The 16,096-nt window shown below is 37.8% G+C and overlaps 1 protein-coding gene across 15 annotated transcripts in view; it reads right to left on the bottom strand.

Annotated features, from left to right (window-relative positions):
* Window positions 1-793: 793 nt before the first annotated feature.
* LOC104606480 (protein PARALOG OF AIPP2-like) overlaps window positions 794-16,096 on the bottom strand; it is a 33,431-nt gene continuing 18,128 nt past the window's right edge. For 9 of the 15 annotated variants that reach the window (XM_088889699.1, XM_088889698.1, XM_019199290.2 and 6 more), the window contains exons 4-12: window positions 13,868-13,953; window positions 13,202-13,749; window positions 12,553-13,074; window positions 11,621-12,452; window positions 11,261-11,491; window positions 11,042-11,166; window positions 10,364-10,800; window positions 1,268-2,612; window positions 794-1,177 (exon numbers count right to left, since the gene is read on the bottom strand). In XM_088889699.1, the coding sequence (XP_088745825.1) occupies window positions 1,533-2,612; window positions 10,364-10,800; window positions 11,042-11,166; window positions 11,261-11,491; window positions 11,621-12,452; window positions 12,553-13,074; window positions 13,202-13,749; window positions 13,868-13,953 (3,861 nt within the window). In that variant the 3' untranslated portion in view covers window positions 794-1,177; window positions 1,268-1,532. The remainder of the gene's footprint in view (window positions 1,178-1,267; window positions 2,613-10,363; window positions 10,801-11,041; window positions 11,167-11,260; window positions 11,492-11,620; window positions 12,453-12,552; window positions 13,075-13,201; window positions 13,750-13,867; window positions 13,954-16,096) is intronic. The other 6 variants (XM_088889703.1, XM_010271709.3, XM_088889701.1 and 3 more) reach the window with 2 other exon arrangements.

The following is a 16,096-nucleotide window of genomic DNA, read 5'->3' as shown; positions in this document are numbered from 1 at the left end:
CAAAATTATTAAGTTTGATGATAGCTTGAAAGCAAGGTTCAAAATATCGATACGCCCGATACACCGGTAGGGGCGTATCGGGCAAATCGTTACTTTTTTTTTAACTTTTTTTTTATTTTTTTTCAAAACCGGTTCAGGGGGGGCAGACCCCGATACACCCACTGTAGGGGCATATCAGAGGGGTCCCAGAAGGATACGTATCGGCCGATATGTGTCGATACTTTGAACCTTAGTTGAAAGTTAGTATTGTTTGACAATGACTAATCAATCAAGTATATATCGTAAGGAGATTCTTAATGCAATGGTTATAACAAGATTTGATTACCAATTTACCATATCAAATAACATTGACAACATTTTCCTTCCTCGACATCCCTGCCTCTATGCATGTTCTTCCAATAGCTTCTTTATCTTGTATTCCTTATGCGATCTGTTTCTTGACATGCATCAGATTGTTGTTCCCTTTTTCCCCTTCAGTGATTCATCAAAGTTGATCTTCCCGGTTTTCATTTAACTAGACTTCCTTATCCTGTTTTTTCCAATATTTTATTTAATGTGCTGGTTGATATTCAATTAAAAGCATTTGGGGTGGACTCCACTGCTTTACATAGGTATGGTTCTTCTCATTGAAAATTAAATCATCATTTTTTATAGCAGAAATTAGAAAACTTTATTTTTATAGGCCATTCTATTTACTTTCTTCTTACTCCATTCCATTTTCTTTTTTACTATTTTTTTGAGGAACCATTTTTTTAACTATTGATAAGCACTATTATTTCCATACTTCAGGCACTTCTACCAATAGCCAAATTTATGTTCCCAATTTGTAGTTTACATTTTACAAAAATAGATGTCATGCATCTTCATTTTTCTCTGCAAAATTTGCAACTAGGGTCAAATTCCTCTATATCTCCCATTGACCATCTAATTCCATTTTAGATTCTCTCCTATAGGCATTCCTATTCATATACCTTTTTTTCAGGGCTACTTTTAAAGATATTTGAACTTTTTTTTATCACTTGATTCCAACGTGCAGGGGGGCCAACAGGACCATGGCACACAATCCGCAGGGCCATGGGATATAACAAGATGTTGGTAGAAGCACTGAGCATGGAGCCCCCCTCTTTCCCTACCAGCCCCACCATCTGCAAACTTCTCTTGCATACACCCTGTTATCCTGGTGAAAAGCAGTACAACAATGTCTGTGATGTTCTAAGCTAATAAATTAAATAAAAGAAACAAGAAAAAGAGGAATCGTATAACTTACAAACACACCAATTTGCGAGTCCCGCGTGGCATTTAAGAAGACTCCTTGGCCATCATTCTCTTTATATACAACTAGCCGTTTCTATGCACCCGAAAACAAAGAAAATAAAAGAAACAAAAACGGGTGGAAGGGAGAATGAAAAAAAAATTACAAATGTATATATGGCTATGAACAGATGGGATAGATCAAACCCAAGGATATATTCCTGCCATGAACCAACTGAATTCATGGGGCCGTAATATACAAGGTGTGCATTGAACCAGATCTAATTGTCTGAGAAGCCACCAAAGAGGAAAAGTGAAGTGTTCACCCGGTGAGCCTCAGGCAAGAGCTGCTCTGTTATTGAAACAGGCTTCACAGTGTGTTCCTTGCTGGAGAAAGGGAAAGCAAGAGAGAGAGAAAGAGAAGCTGAGACACCATCGTCGTCAACCTTCTTGTTTGCCACTGGGTCTCTGGTATTTCTTTTGTCTGCCGTCCCAACAAGCCATGGTAGCATTCCCTGCTTTGGCGGTCTCCTCTCAGCCCCTAAAGCAAGCTCTAGATTTGGGGCTTCAGATCCCAGTAGATCTTCATTGTTTGATGAAAGAATTTGTGATGACACAGAAGTATCTCTAGGTTTACAGTCCTTCACAGAACCTAAATCTAAAGGAAAGAAGTGCCTTTCAGTAGTCCTCAAGTTCTCCATGCGCTCATAAGGCTCACCATATTGCTGCTGCTCATTGATAGGGAAGCCAGAAGCCACATCATGTACCTGAGGTGGAAATCTTTCATTGAAAGAATTTTGTTCGCTAGAACTATTACAACCATACACTACACTTGAACACCTCTTTATCTTCTTCATTTCACTTTCTCCACCAACCAATAGATGATCCTCCCCCATCCAAAGGGTTGCCCGACTCCTAGAACTTGAGGTTTCACCAGAAACTTGTTGAATCATCAGTGCAGAATCCATGTGTAGCCGTTTCCTGCTATTGCTCTCCCAGTTGCAATTTCCTTTGTCCAGTGATTCACTTTTCAGTGTCCTCTTCAAAGCAGTTCCAATATCCATCAATCCATCTGGACTCATCATTTCCTTCTGAATTTTCATTTCATCTCTGATTTCGTCCTGCATTCTCTCCGGGATTTTTTGTTTATCTGTGCCCCCCACAACACCAAACCCTTGGGAAAGAGATGTACTGAAGGGAGGTGTCTTTAAAGAACAAGATGAATCATCTTGTCTATCTAGTGAATTATTTAACTCCACTGGCACCGATTTACCTTTATAGAGATTACCATTTTGTGTAGTTGCTTGAGTACAGGTTTGAATCTTCCCTTCTTGCATGCCCTCTTTATTTGTCTGTTCTTTCTGCAGGTAGACCAAACAATCATTAGAGAAGATTGTACATGATGAACTACTTTTCTAGTCTTAGATCATGCATATGGCTTGAATGTAGTCTATGAAGAAATTTGATGCAACATTAAACATGATTCAAGAAGAATTTACTATTTCGTAAGAACTTTATTTTATTATTATAAAAAGTACATTGTTTATCAAGTATGACGAGTGAAAACAAATAAAAGCATAAAAAACCTTCTTACTAGAAAGACCCTAGAGAGGACAAAACCCAACATGAAAATTGACTCCAAAAGTGGAAACAATAAAGAAAAACAATAATGGACGCATCAACATCTTTGCTGTGGCCTAAGACCTGACAAGCCCCATTGTAACCATCCCAACCTAGACCTTCCCTTGCTCAATAATCACCAAGGTCATTGGCCAATCTCAGAGTCCATTTGAATGAGATGCTCAATCTAGAGGCTAATGACCTTGCTTCTTGAATGTGAAGAAATATCCAAGGCCCTTCATTGTTTAGCAGATATCTAATAAATTACTAATCTACATCTTCTCCATCTATCACCAGTCCTTCGCATTCTTGAGAAAATGTCAGTCAAAATCCTTGCTTGAGAGATAAGATTTCAACATAAAGGAGATTCTAAATGTCAAAAGCAAAATCCACATTATGGTGCCTATCAACACACTTTAGGCTGCAAGTACCAAAAAGGTCAGATTCAACAAACACAAAGTTGACAAACTGGTTACCTGCAGATGATCAACCAAACATCTGGATGCTATGTTGCCTTAATCACGTTTGCTTGGATCCCGCCAAGCCAGGTAAAAGGGTGTGGGCTCCTAGACCCAAAGGAACCTTTACTTGTGCTTCTAATTTTAAGTCCATCTCTTGGGCTAGTTCCCCCAAAGATTATGGCGTTTTGTTGGAAAGTATTCTATGGGAAAGTAAACACTCTAGATAACCTACAAAAGAGAAGACCTTTCTTCTGTATTTCTTCCAACTGGTGTATCCTTTGCAGAGCTCACAGGGAGGATTGTTACCATCTACTAATATCTTGTCCATTTTCTGCATACCTTTGGGCTTGGCTACTTATGTTGTTTGGGAGTAGTTGGAGCTTACTAGCATAAGTTCGCATGGTCTTTGACCATTCTACTTTCTCTTGGCCTACAAAAAGAGGGAGACTTATGTGGAAATGCGCTTGCGCTGCCCTAATCTGGACTCTTTGGGAAGAAATGAATGCTAGAATTTTTCAAGTAAAGGAAAGGAGCAGTCAGGAACTGAAAGACTATGTTGCATAGGGCAACCCTTTGGCTGAAGACTTTGGAAATCTTTCATCAATTCTCTTTTAATGACCTTTGGAGAAACTGGTCAGTAGTAGCAAGGTGTTCACCCTTAAAGGACAAGTTAATTACAAGCTGATTTCCTCCATCTGAAGGCTCATTGAAGTTGAACATTGATGGAAGTAGCATGGGTAATCCAGGATTATCCGGAATGGGAGGTGTTCTGAGAGATGAGAATGGAGAGACTGTCTTGCTTTACTCGGGTCCTTTAGGAGTTGGAGACTCTATTAGGGCAGAGCTATTAACTACGGTACAAGGGGAGCAATTTGCAAACCAGTTGGAGGTACAGAATCTGATAATTAAAGAGGATTCCAAGGTAGTGGTGGGCTGGTTGAAAAATCCTGAAGATGCAATATGGTGCTACAAGAATGAAATGAAGAAATTCAGTTGGTTGACAAGGAATATGTTGGCCTCACTAAAGTTGGTGGGGAGATCAGAAAATACTTTGTCCGATGTGTTAGCCAAGCAAGGGGTAAATAGGGAAGAATTGTTTTGGGCTCAGTTGTGATTCCTGTATTTTTTTTCCTAGTATAATTTTAAGATTCTAGGAGGGGCTGCAGCTCGCGCCTCTCCCTTGGAAGTTGTATGAAATCACAATTCTAAATCAGTTGGAGATTCCCTTTTAAGGACAAATGTAAGATTTTGGGAACAGGCTTGGAGACTCCCTTTTAAGGACAAACTTCCCGCTCTCTTTGCCCTCTCAAGGTTCAAAAAAGAGCCAGTTTCTAAGTTCCTTGTCCAATCTCCAGCTTCACTCATGGGGTTAATTGGAACTTGGGTTTCCGTAAGGGTATCCAAGACTCAGAACTTCAGTATCTTCTTAGCCTCTAACATTTACTGGAAGAAGTTTTCGTTGAACCTTCAAGACCTGATAACCGAGTTTGGACTTGTACCCCATTGAGGTCCTTCTCATGTGCCTCCTTTAAAACTCTGCTAGAATCATCCTATAGTGGTCTGCCTCCTTTTCCGGCGAAAGAGGTGTGGTGAAAAGCTGTTCCACCTAGGATTGCTGCATTTTGTTGGGAAGTGGTTCATGGAAAGATTAAAACTCTTGACCTACTCCAAAGAAAGCGGCCAAATTGGTGTTTATCCCCTCATTGGTGTGTATTGTGTAAGGCTGATGGTGAGAGTTGCCTCCACCTTTTTATCTCTTGTTCTTTCACTACCTCTATTTGGGATTGGTGCTTTTCTCTTCTTGGGTGCAGGTGGAGTCCTCCGGCGGATGTTCAACGCCTATTTGACACAACTACCTTTGGATGGACAACAAAGAGAGGGAGGTTAATGTGGAACTGCATTAGAGCTGCTGTTCTTTGGACTGTTTGGGAAGAAAGAAATGCAAGAATCTTTACAGATAAAGAAAGAAATAAAAGTAATATCTTGGAAACAATCAAGGTTAAAGTGGTGTATTGGCTGAAATCATTAACAGCCTTCTCTCATGTGTCAACAAATGATCTCATGAGAAGCTGGAAGGAAGTAGCAGATTCTACAGCCCATAAGACAATTATAAATCATACTTGGTCACCTCCAAACAGAGGTTTTATCAAGCTTAACTTTGATGGTATCATCTTCCAGTTGGAGGAGACTCCATGAGAGCAGAAGTTTTGGCAATAGTGGAAGGCATTCAAAAGACAAAACAATTGAACATCCAAAAGCTATTTGTGGAAGGAGACTCCAAACTGGTGATTAGCTTGTTACGAAATGGGGGATCAGAACTGTGGATTTTCAACAATGAAAGGAAGAAGATCAGGTGGCTAACCAGAGATATGGAAATAATGGTTGGGTGGGTTAAAAAATCTGCTAATTCTATAACAGTTCGACTGTATTTGATGTATTGTATCTTCCATTATATTAATTAATAAAAGGTTGAGTTATTGATAAAAAAAAAATCAATTATAATAAGGATTATTATTATGAGATCCACCATTTCCAACCTATCCATCTATTATCTTGACATTTGATAACACTTTCTACATGTCTAACGTCAGACATTGGAGGCATTTGACATGATCATGTCTAACCTCTAATTAGAGGGAAAATGTCTGGATGCGGTTAAACACGGTCTCGCATCTAATCAATTTCAAACACATTTCAGAGGTGATGAAATAACGTTAATATAATTATGTAGTTAATGTCATTATTTAATAATAAAATAATAATGAATAAATAATATTTCTGTAATTAATAAATAATAACATTATTATTAAATTAATATTTTATTTAATAGAGAGATTTTTAATAATATTTTTATTTAATATTTTGAATTTTATCAAACAGTCTATTCAAGAGAAATTAGTAAATTTCACAGTTTCAGACATTGAAGAATTGTTTTAACTCAAATGATCTTATCTTTTCAGAGCCTCTAAAAAGCAGAAAATCATTTCTACTTCTTTTTCAGATTTCGGACCTGAATAATAGCTTTTTGACTTTTCAGACATCAGACATCAAATTTATCAAACACCACCTCAGTTTTAAGATTCCAAGGTCGGGGCAAAGACACTTGAGAAATCAATGAGGGAATTTCTTTGGAAACCTTGGGATTCTAAGAGAGAGCATCTCGTCAAGTGAGAAACTGTTGACATCTTCAAAGACATTTCAACAAATGATATAGTAAGGAAATGGAAGGGAGTAGCACAAATGGAAACGCATAAAGAAATTATAAAGATGGATTGGAAACCACCAGAGCCAAATAGATTGAAGCTGAATTTTGATGGAAGCTCCCTAGGAAACCCTGGGAAGGCAGGAATAGGGGGAATTTTCAGAAATCATCATGGAGATGTTGTGGCTTTATTCTCAGGACCAATTGGGTTTGGAGATTCAGTTCAGGCAGAGACAATGACACTCTTACAAGGCCTGAAATTAGCAGAACAATTAGAAGCAAAAGAATTGGAAGTGGAAGGCGACTCGCTTTCGGTCATCTCTTGGGCTAAGCAAGCAAAAGCAGCACTATGGAAATAGACATGCATTTAGGGAAATCGACATTCTTGCTAAGAGTTTTAACACTACATTTGGGTGGGTTAAAAGGACAGCAAATGGAATGGAAGATACTCTAGCAAAACAGGGAGTTGATAGGCCTACTTTATTTTGGGCAAAACTGTAACCGGCTGTATCAAACAGAGGGGTGCTTATCTATGTAATATGGGGGTTTTTGTAAAGTGAGGTACTCTGGAAGCAGAGTAGCAAAGTAACTGTAATATACTTTTAAATTAATAAATAAAATCTACTTTACTGATAAAAAAAAAAAAACTGTTTGCAAACTTAAGCAAGTTGGAGGTTTAAGAATGGGTAATCCAGAACAAATGAATTTAGCTCTACTTGGGAAATGGCTTTGGAGATTCCCTTTGGAGTAGAATAACATGTGGCGTGCCGTTATTGAGACTATATATGGCTGAAATCTCAATGGTGGGGATGTTGGAGGGCTAGAGCGGCACTTGTCAATGGCTCCAGCACATTCAGCATGATGCTTCAGCACGTAATAGAGTGAAACTATGGAAGGGTCTTTGATTGGGTGATGACCTTTTTATTTGATAATTGAAAGTGGGGTAATAACCCATTGAGGGATCGGCTCCACAAAATTAATTCCATCTTTATTTATAAAAACATGCCTATTTTATTGGTTCCCTTTTGGATTGTGTTTTTCTTGACTTTTCCTCTCCTGACTAGAATTTGGTCCCTCTCTTCATTGGGTTCCTTTTCTTGTGTTTCATTCTTCTTTTCCTTAACTTTCTTCCCTTATCCCTTATTGGCCTTTCCTGTTGAGTTCATTTGGCATGGCCCAATCCCTCCTAAAAGTAGATCTTTCTGATGGGAGCTAAACAACTGGAAAATCAATTCTTGTGAGCAAATGTAGAAGAGAATGCCCAACTTGTCTCTTTCCCGCCATAAATGTGTTCCTTGTGCCTCAGTCAGGCATGCGCCTTTTGAAAATTTCACGCTTTTTTGCTTTTTTGCTTTTTTTGAACCTAGCAGCTGTGAAGGCTGAGTAGAAGACTTCATTTGAGTAACAAAGAAGTGGAGGGAAATTCTAGAAATGTTGTGGGATGAATAAGCAAGAACAATCAAGGGACTTGGAATTGTAGCCACATATAAGAGAAGAAAGTAGCCTAGTATGGGAGGTGGGAGCAAATGACCAATAGCCAGTAGGTACCAAGAACAGCTAACACTCTTGTTGACTTGCAAGACAAGGAGTTACTAGGGAACAAACTAATGGAGAATAAATGCAAGAAATTCAGGGAGATAGGTTATCTAACAAGGTAACTCAATACCACCTTCAGCCGGATTGGAAGAAATGCAATGGGAATATGGGATGACAGATATACTAGCAAAACAGGGGGATGATAGACATCATTTGTTTTGGGAAAAAATGTAACTTCATATTTGGGGTTTGGTTGGAGTGCCGCAACAATTGTACTAAATTTTAACTTCAGTTTAATTAGTGAATTCATTTTACTGATAAAAAATTGTAAGAAATTTGTAATGGAAAGGGGTTAGGTAGTGAAGACTAGCCTAACGAAAGGGACAAACTCTACTACATAATATCTTTAAGAATAATCGATAAAATAACAGGTAAAATAAAAAAAGTAACATTTTATATGAAAACAGCTTTCATCTTGTACATTAGTCATTCATAATGTCAAATAAGTGAGGAGAAAAAGAAGGAAATAGGGGTGAGCATTTGGTTAATTTGAAATTTTGGAAAAGTGTAAAAGGGAAAACCAACCCAAAACCAAATTTTTTAAAAACCGAAATTTTCAGTTTGGTTTTCAGTTATTTTGATTAAAACCGAATTTCATTAATCTATAGTATAATATTATATTATATTATATTATATATCTTAATACACATTATACAATGAAATTTGGTTAATTCAGTTTTTTTTGGTTAACTGAATTTCCAATTCTGAAAAACCAAAACCAACACTTTTGGTTCAATTTTTAAGTTTTAATGGAATAATTCTCATCCCTAGAAGGAAAAGTTGCTTAAAAGCATCCTCAAGAATTTGTGGAACGTCGGTCCAATGCGTATCCAACATAGACACATCAACCTCATCCATTAGAATCCATGCAATAAAGTTCATCATCATCATCAAAGCCTTGCCCCAACTATATGGAGCCGGCTACATGAATCTTGTTTCGCCATTCCATTCTGTTCACTGTTCAGTGCCATATCCATTTTCATATTATGGGCGTTCAAATCATTTCTTACTAGTTCCACTCAAGTCCTTTCCATTCTGCCCCTAGCTCTTCTAGGCTCTAGCCCCCTTCAACTTGTTACAATTCTTATAATGGATGCTGTTGATGGTCTTCTATGCACATCACCAAACCACCTCAGTCCACTTTCATTCTATCACCCATTGGAGCTACTCCTAGCCTCCTACATACGACTTCATTTCTGACCCTATCCTTCCTAGTTTTACTACTTATCCATAGATTCAACCAAACATGGTACTAGAGATATAAGTAAGCATGTCATAGATGTAACCAAACATGCTAAAATGGGAATAACCACTAATGAAATTAATTTCAGACATAAGTGACAATATTTCAGACTTCCAAATGCAATCCAAGTAAAGGAAACATAAGGAGAAGATATTCTCCAAGTATCTCCTTAATGTTTTCTTCCTCCATACCCAAAGTCATCCCATTTAATTAATGTAAATCCAACCTTTTTTTGTTCAATAAAAAATCCAACCTAATACACCTTCAGAAATTCTTTTTTTGTTATAATTAACGTATGCATTTCATTAGAAAAGGAAAAAACCCTACTGCTTACAAAAAGGTAGAAGGATTGTAATTATGAGAAGGAAAAAACCCCTTCAGAAATCTAAAAATCAGAGACAGTCTCTGAGATCACACAGTGTTAATTTAGATGTCAACTAAACTGGTTAGAAAATTTAATCAAACTTTAAGCAGCCAAACGGCCTAACCAAGTGTCAACAGAATGGTACTATTAACTTGTGTTTGGTTTGAAAGAAAAGGTAGAGAAACCTATACAAATATGATAATTTTAACACTGAATTTATTCAGAGTTTGCAGAAGAGGATATAAATGAAACTATTCAGAGTTTCATTCAAATTTTAACCCGAAGGATGACATCATTCAAATTTTATTGAAATTTTTAACACTGAAAAATATGTGCTACTTTCTATATTTTGCAGAATCTCCCCTGTCCAGTTATTGAATAAACATGCCAACTATATGAAATCATCTTTTTAATTTTTTATCCAAGAGACACACAACCACCAATTAAAGTGCAATTCCCATAGTTTCTCATAATGGACTGAAAGTAGGAAAAAGTTAGCTACTAGCCACAGAAGTTTAAACCATGGATTACACTCAAAGAGAGATATTTCACCAAAAGCAACCAATAAGGAACTTGGTATATTCTACTACGACCTATATATGATAAAATAGGCAATTAAGTTTTACCAAAGTGTTGCTGTTGGATTTTGTTGACAACTGCTCATCGCCTGTATGGATCCTTGACATGGAATTGTTGTCAAGTCCACTACCTTGCTGATCAAAATTCTTATGTGAACTTGTATACTTATGGTCAAGAGAAGATATATTTGGTTCACAATCTCCATCCAGTCTTCCAGATGATAAAAATGGCAGTTCCACCGAGGCAGTGGATTTGTCTGCTTCTGGCCCACAAAATGATTTATTACTTGCAGATAAATCCTCCATCTGCCCAGGCAAATGTAATTGCTTATGTACAGGCTGGACACTAGCTGGCAAGTTTTGGTGAGCAAATACCGTATCTAGATTGGCTTGAGAGACCTTTTTCTGAGGCCCAGGTGTCTGTTCCAAGCAATTTGGCCTCCTTCCCCTAAAAACACCCCAGAGGAAAAATAACATGTTCCAACCTGCCAAAGCATCATGTAAAAATTAGTAAAGGAGTTGTTCTACATGTACCCATACAAAAAAAACCAGAATATAAAAAAGAAAGAAGAAAGGTTTCCTTAGCTATCATGACGCGTGCAACATTAGACTAAAATAACACCAGAAAAGTTCATATTCCGCATAGATACCATGTTGATAGGAGAAAATATGCATGCAAAAGTTTAGTCCAGCATCAAAGTAAAGGATATTGTTATCAGTTCTTACGCTGGGATTTATCTGGTAACTTATTTGATGGGAATATCAAAAGTTCAGTTCCATCAAAATTTCCTTTGAGAGCTAAGTCATTCCTGATCATCTTATCCACCAAGCACTTGTAGTATCTTTCATAGCTGTGACAAGTCAAAGCATGACAAGTTCAACAAGTATATCAGTATGAAAAACATCACTTCAAACAAGGAAAGAAATGTCATAACAACAACAGACCTCTCAATATCTTTGGCAAAGAAATAGAGAGCAACATTATCTTCTGTTGCATGGTTATCATCAAATTGTCTTGGCCATGTACTCAGGCAGGGAACTTCCTCCAACAGGACTTTGCTAGGAAACTTTTTCACCACCTCAGGGACTTTAGGCGATGCACAGGTTGACAAGTGTGCTTGAATCCCATCACAGAGATCAGGTAGTATTCCATTTCTTTGCACCTCAAAACAACCTCTGCATACAAAGACCTAGTCAGCTAGATACTCTAAAAAAAAGCAAGGCATACCTAGATTATAAATTGGATAAGTTTCCATGAGACAACGATTTAATTTCAAACAGACAGGAACAGATAAAGGATCATACTGCCATAAGAAATCATGTTCAGGAATTACTGAAATCCCTGAAGGAGCAGCCACAGAAGATTCTAGAAAAGGAAGGTTTCTTATGGAAGAACTCGTCTTATTTGCATCCACAGAGAAAGAGGGATCTGATTCTCCTGCTTGGGGGGAAATTATTTCTTCTCTTAAGTGTATGGCATACTGCTTCACATTATCGACAGTTGTAATTCTACTGATGTCAGCAGCAGAATTCCTGACAATTTCTTGTCCATCACTAGTCCCTTGACTAGAATTATTTCTCAAGCAACTTGATGAAGCTGATAATTGATCTTTAGAAACTTCAGTACTCAAATCAGTACTTGACATGGACAATTCATCCAGCTGCTCAGGTGACCTATTCTTTCTGCATATTCCAGGTCGTTTTAGTATCTTGGGTTCAACTGCTTCTTTCAACTTGCAACTTTTATCCATCATCTCTTTTGAGATTTTCTCAGCAGAAGCTTCTAGAACTGAAACCCGAGAATTAGAAACTGGGCAGGATTGTGCAACATGACCCATCCCTTTACATTTTTGACAACGGGCACTTTGACCCCCAACAGAGATACTTTGCCTTGAATGGCCTAAATGAGGTGGCTCCCTGGACTTTGCCCCCTGATTCAAGGATTCACGAGATTGAGGTAAGCCATCTTGCAGAAGAGTATCATGTTTACCACATGCTCTATCAGCAGACACAGAAGAACTTGATGTAGGCTCGTCCTTGGGACTAACTTGGCTTGGCTTTTGCTCAGTAGAACTGCACCTTCCATTAGATGATAGAGCACCAACCACACTCTGTCTCTTCACTTCATTGGATGCAGCTGAGCACAAAAAGAAAACAGTGTAAAATAAAATGACCAAAGAAAATAGAAAGAACAATAACCATTTGCAAGCTTCATAGAAAGAGAAGATAAATTCTACCTAAAGCATTTCGAATATCTGATCCTTTATTTGCAAGATTGGCCGGTTTTGATGAAGTTTTTAATTTACCGTCAGCTTGAGCAGGTTTTGGATCACGGAAGTTAGTTGCAGAGGATAGAAATGATGCATTTTCAGCACGAGAATTAATTTTTTGATCATTCTTCAGAGTAGACATGCTAGAAACAGCTCTTGGAGAACTGACCAAAGGGCGATCTGATTTGAATGAATTTTTCCTTTCAATTAAGTTCTGCTCTTTTGCTTGTTTTAGTCCCTTTAGTTCTTCAACACGAGAGAGATTAGGGGAAAGAATTTTCACTTTTGATTCAGTCACATTTAAGCAACCCAAGTTTTCCGATTTGAATGACATAGATTTACCTAATGTTCTGACAAGACCCTCCTTTTTCATGTCACCTATCACACAGTTTCCAGCAACTTTTTTCTTCTGGGAGACATCCTCCTGTACCAATTTGACCTTTGATTTCAAGTTTAACATATTGAATGATTTTGACTTTAAAAGAGTACCTGAAAAAGCCACAATTTTAGAGTTCAGAATAGATTCTAACATTAAAAAATTGACACAATATGAAATGTCATTTTCTGTCAGTGGCATAAAACAAATTTACTTAAAAGAAATGTTTGTCAAAAATACCCCGGGGTGACTGAAGTCGTGATTGGATCCTTGAAGGGTTAGGACCTGTAGTAGTAGGAGAATGTGCAATTTCATGAGAATTATTAGCAAAGTGGCTTCCAAATGAAGCTACTTTATGGATGGTCTTTACTTTCCCCTTATCCAAACTCTTAAATGAACTTTCTCGAGACAATAAAGGCTTTTTGCTAGGGCTGGAGGCCTTTGGAGATCCTACGCTTGTATCAAATGCCTGCCTTTTTTCTGCCGAAGCAACCTCAGAATTGTCTAGATGCCTCTTAACAGACAGAAGGGAACTTGAGATAACTTTGGCACTCCTGTTTCCCTCGGAATCTGGCGCCTTCAATTCCACCTTCATCATCATCTTTGAACTGACAGTACTGGCACCTCCAGAATTTTGACTTCTTTCGCTTAGGTATGGTTCTTTAGAAAACCCTGATGTAGTTTCGACCTCATCCTGCTTTTGTTTTTCAGTATCCTCCTTGAGCTTGCATTCTTCACACATCCAGTCACCTTCTGGGACCTTATCCAACATTAATCGCATGCAATAACTGATTGACAAAAAATAGAACAAAATGTGCCACCTTAAAGATGTGCATCCAGATAAAAAATAGATAAAAACAGAAACAATACTTGAATATAATAAGAAAACAGATTCAAAGTGCTTACGTGTGCTCAGCCCCATCACTGCACCTACTACAAAAGGCAAGCAAGTCTTCCCGACCTGCGTCACCACAGATATCACAAACCTTTACCTGTTTCCAGATGGCACAAGTCAGTATCCCACTCTATCATAGAATGGCATTCTGATGAGAAGTAAATAGTGCTGTAAAGATGAAAATATAGCCCCAGAAAACTGTGAGAAATTGGGCCCAGTCAGTGCCTTCTCATGGAATTAAAATACAGGTGAGACTATGGTGCAAATGCAGTTCCATTTCTCTTTCAATGTGCATTAAGAAACTCTGCTATATAGGTAGTGGATGGTTTCTTATGAACAGAATGACATTGTTTTTATTCTCTTGGATTGCCAAGGGAAATTGGAAAATATATTTTCAGACTTCCGTCTTCCTAATAATCTGCCCAAATCAACAATACAAAAATTTAGGCAACCAAAAATACACTATAAACATCAGATTTTATAGCTTCATACCAGATTTGGACTTAAAACATGGAATTTATTCAAACAAATATTCTCAAAGCACATTGCTCAAAACCAATGTTTCCAAACTGCTCTTGGCCAGGATGGTCAATGAAACCATGACCCAAAATGCTGACCAGGTCTAAGTTTTTTGACGGTTTTGATAATTATAACTGAATTAACCACCTGGGGCTTTTACATTTTGTGTCAAACTTCATTGCACCATCCGCTTCACATTTTGGTTTTGATTGGGACTTCAGTATTCATCAAGGTATTACCATATTAGGGACTCTGATCTCTTGAAATGTGCTTAGACTCCATCAAATTCTCTATGGAGTGTTTCTGAATCCCCTTAAACCCAACTCTAGGATTTGGACTCCATACCCTACTGGCTCTTTCTTTTGTGCATTCTTCTTTGAGGTCCTTTCACAACTGTCTATGACCGCACATTCTTTCCCTATGAAAGAGATTTGCTGTAGACACTTGCAATATCTAGGGTTTTATTGAGAAAGAAAACAAGGAGAAGAAGAGGGAAGAGAAGAAGAGAGAAAGAGAGTTACAAATGGAGGAGAGTTACTGTTCACTCTCTCAAACTTGAGATTTTATATTTTGAGAGAAATTACAAGCCCTCCCATGGGTACCCAAATACAAATGAGCAAAAATGACAAAAATACCCTTGCCCCCAAACAATCTCAACACTCCCCCTCAAGCTGAGCATATGTCAATCATGCCCAACTTGTCTAGGTTCTTGGCAAACTTTGGATGATGAAGGCCTTTAGTGAGACAATAAGAAAGCTGGTCTTCTGACCATACAAAGGGTAAGCAAATCTCTCCACTGCCTATCCTTTCTCTAATAAGTGTAACCACCAATATGAGAAAGTTTAATGAGTTCATAAATGCTTGTGAGTTGAAGGTACCACTTAAAGATCAATTCCCTTCCTTATTCTCCCTTTCTAGGTACAAAAATAAGATTGCATCCACCTTTGTTGCCTCCTTTGGTACAGGGTCTGAACTCAATTGGGATTTGAGGTCAGTGTTTTAAAAGCGCAAGGTGCAAAAAAATCAAAAAATTATTAAACATAATATTAATAAAGATATAAACTTAAATTTTAAAATAAATGTTTTAAAAAAAACCTATTATCTAAAATTAAAATACATAACCATAACATGTAAAGCATATTCAAATGAGAATTTAAAAATAAAATCAAACATGTAAAACATTTTCAACCATATAAAACACACAATCTCTTTTTTTTCTCAATTACATTACTTCAAGTAGCTAATGTGACATATTACATTCCTAATTCTACGAGCTGCCTTTGTGCCACGCCCCTCAAGGCAAGCCCAAACAAGTTCGTGTTAGGGTCTTAAATTCTTAGTTTTCACCACTGTTTTCAAAGCTGGACCGGACCGGACGGTTGGACCGAAAAAACCGGGAACCGGTCACCTGACCGGTTCCGTTTTCCTCCAAAACCGCTTTTTCCCTCAAAACCGTTGATTTTGGTCAGCAAACCGCTGAACCGGCCGGTTAACCGTTCAAACCGGTAACTGGACCCCTGATCGGTTCGGTCACCGGTTCATTTTTAAAAACCATAGTTTTCAAAGTTTTAATTACTTTTTAAGAAGATATTTTATTAGGATGAATGAATAGACAACATTACCAAATAGAGGATTCTCGAAGCTTCAATGAGCGAGCGAAGTCGAATTTAAGACCCTAACATGGACTTGTATGGGCTTGCCTTGAGGGGCGTAGCACAGGG

Source organism: Nelumbo nucifera, chromosome 6 (assembly GCF_055504915.1).
Source record: "Nelumbo nucifera cultivar China Antique chromosome 6, China Antique-T2T, whole genome shotgun sequence".
NCBI classification, from domain to species: Eukaryota; Viridiplantae; Streptophyta; class Magnoliopsida; order Proteales; family Nelumbonaceae; genus Nelumbo; species Nelumbo nucifera.
This window is presented reverse-complemented; position numbering and strand designations above follow the sequence as displayed.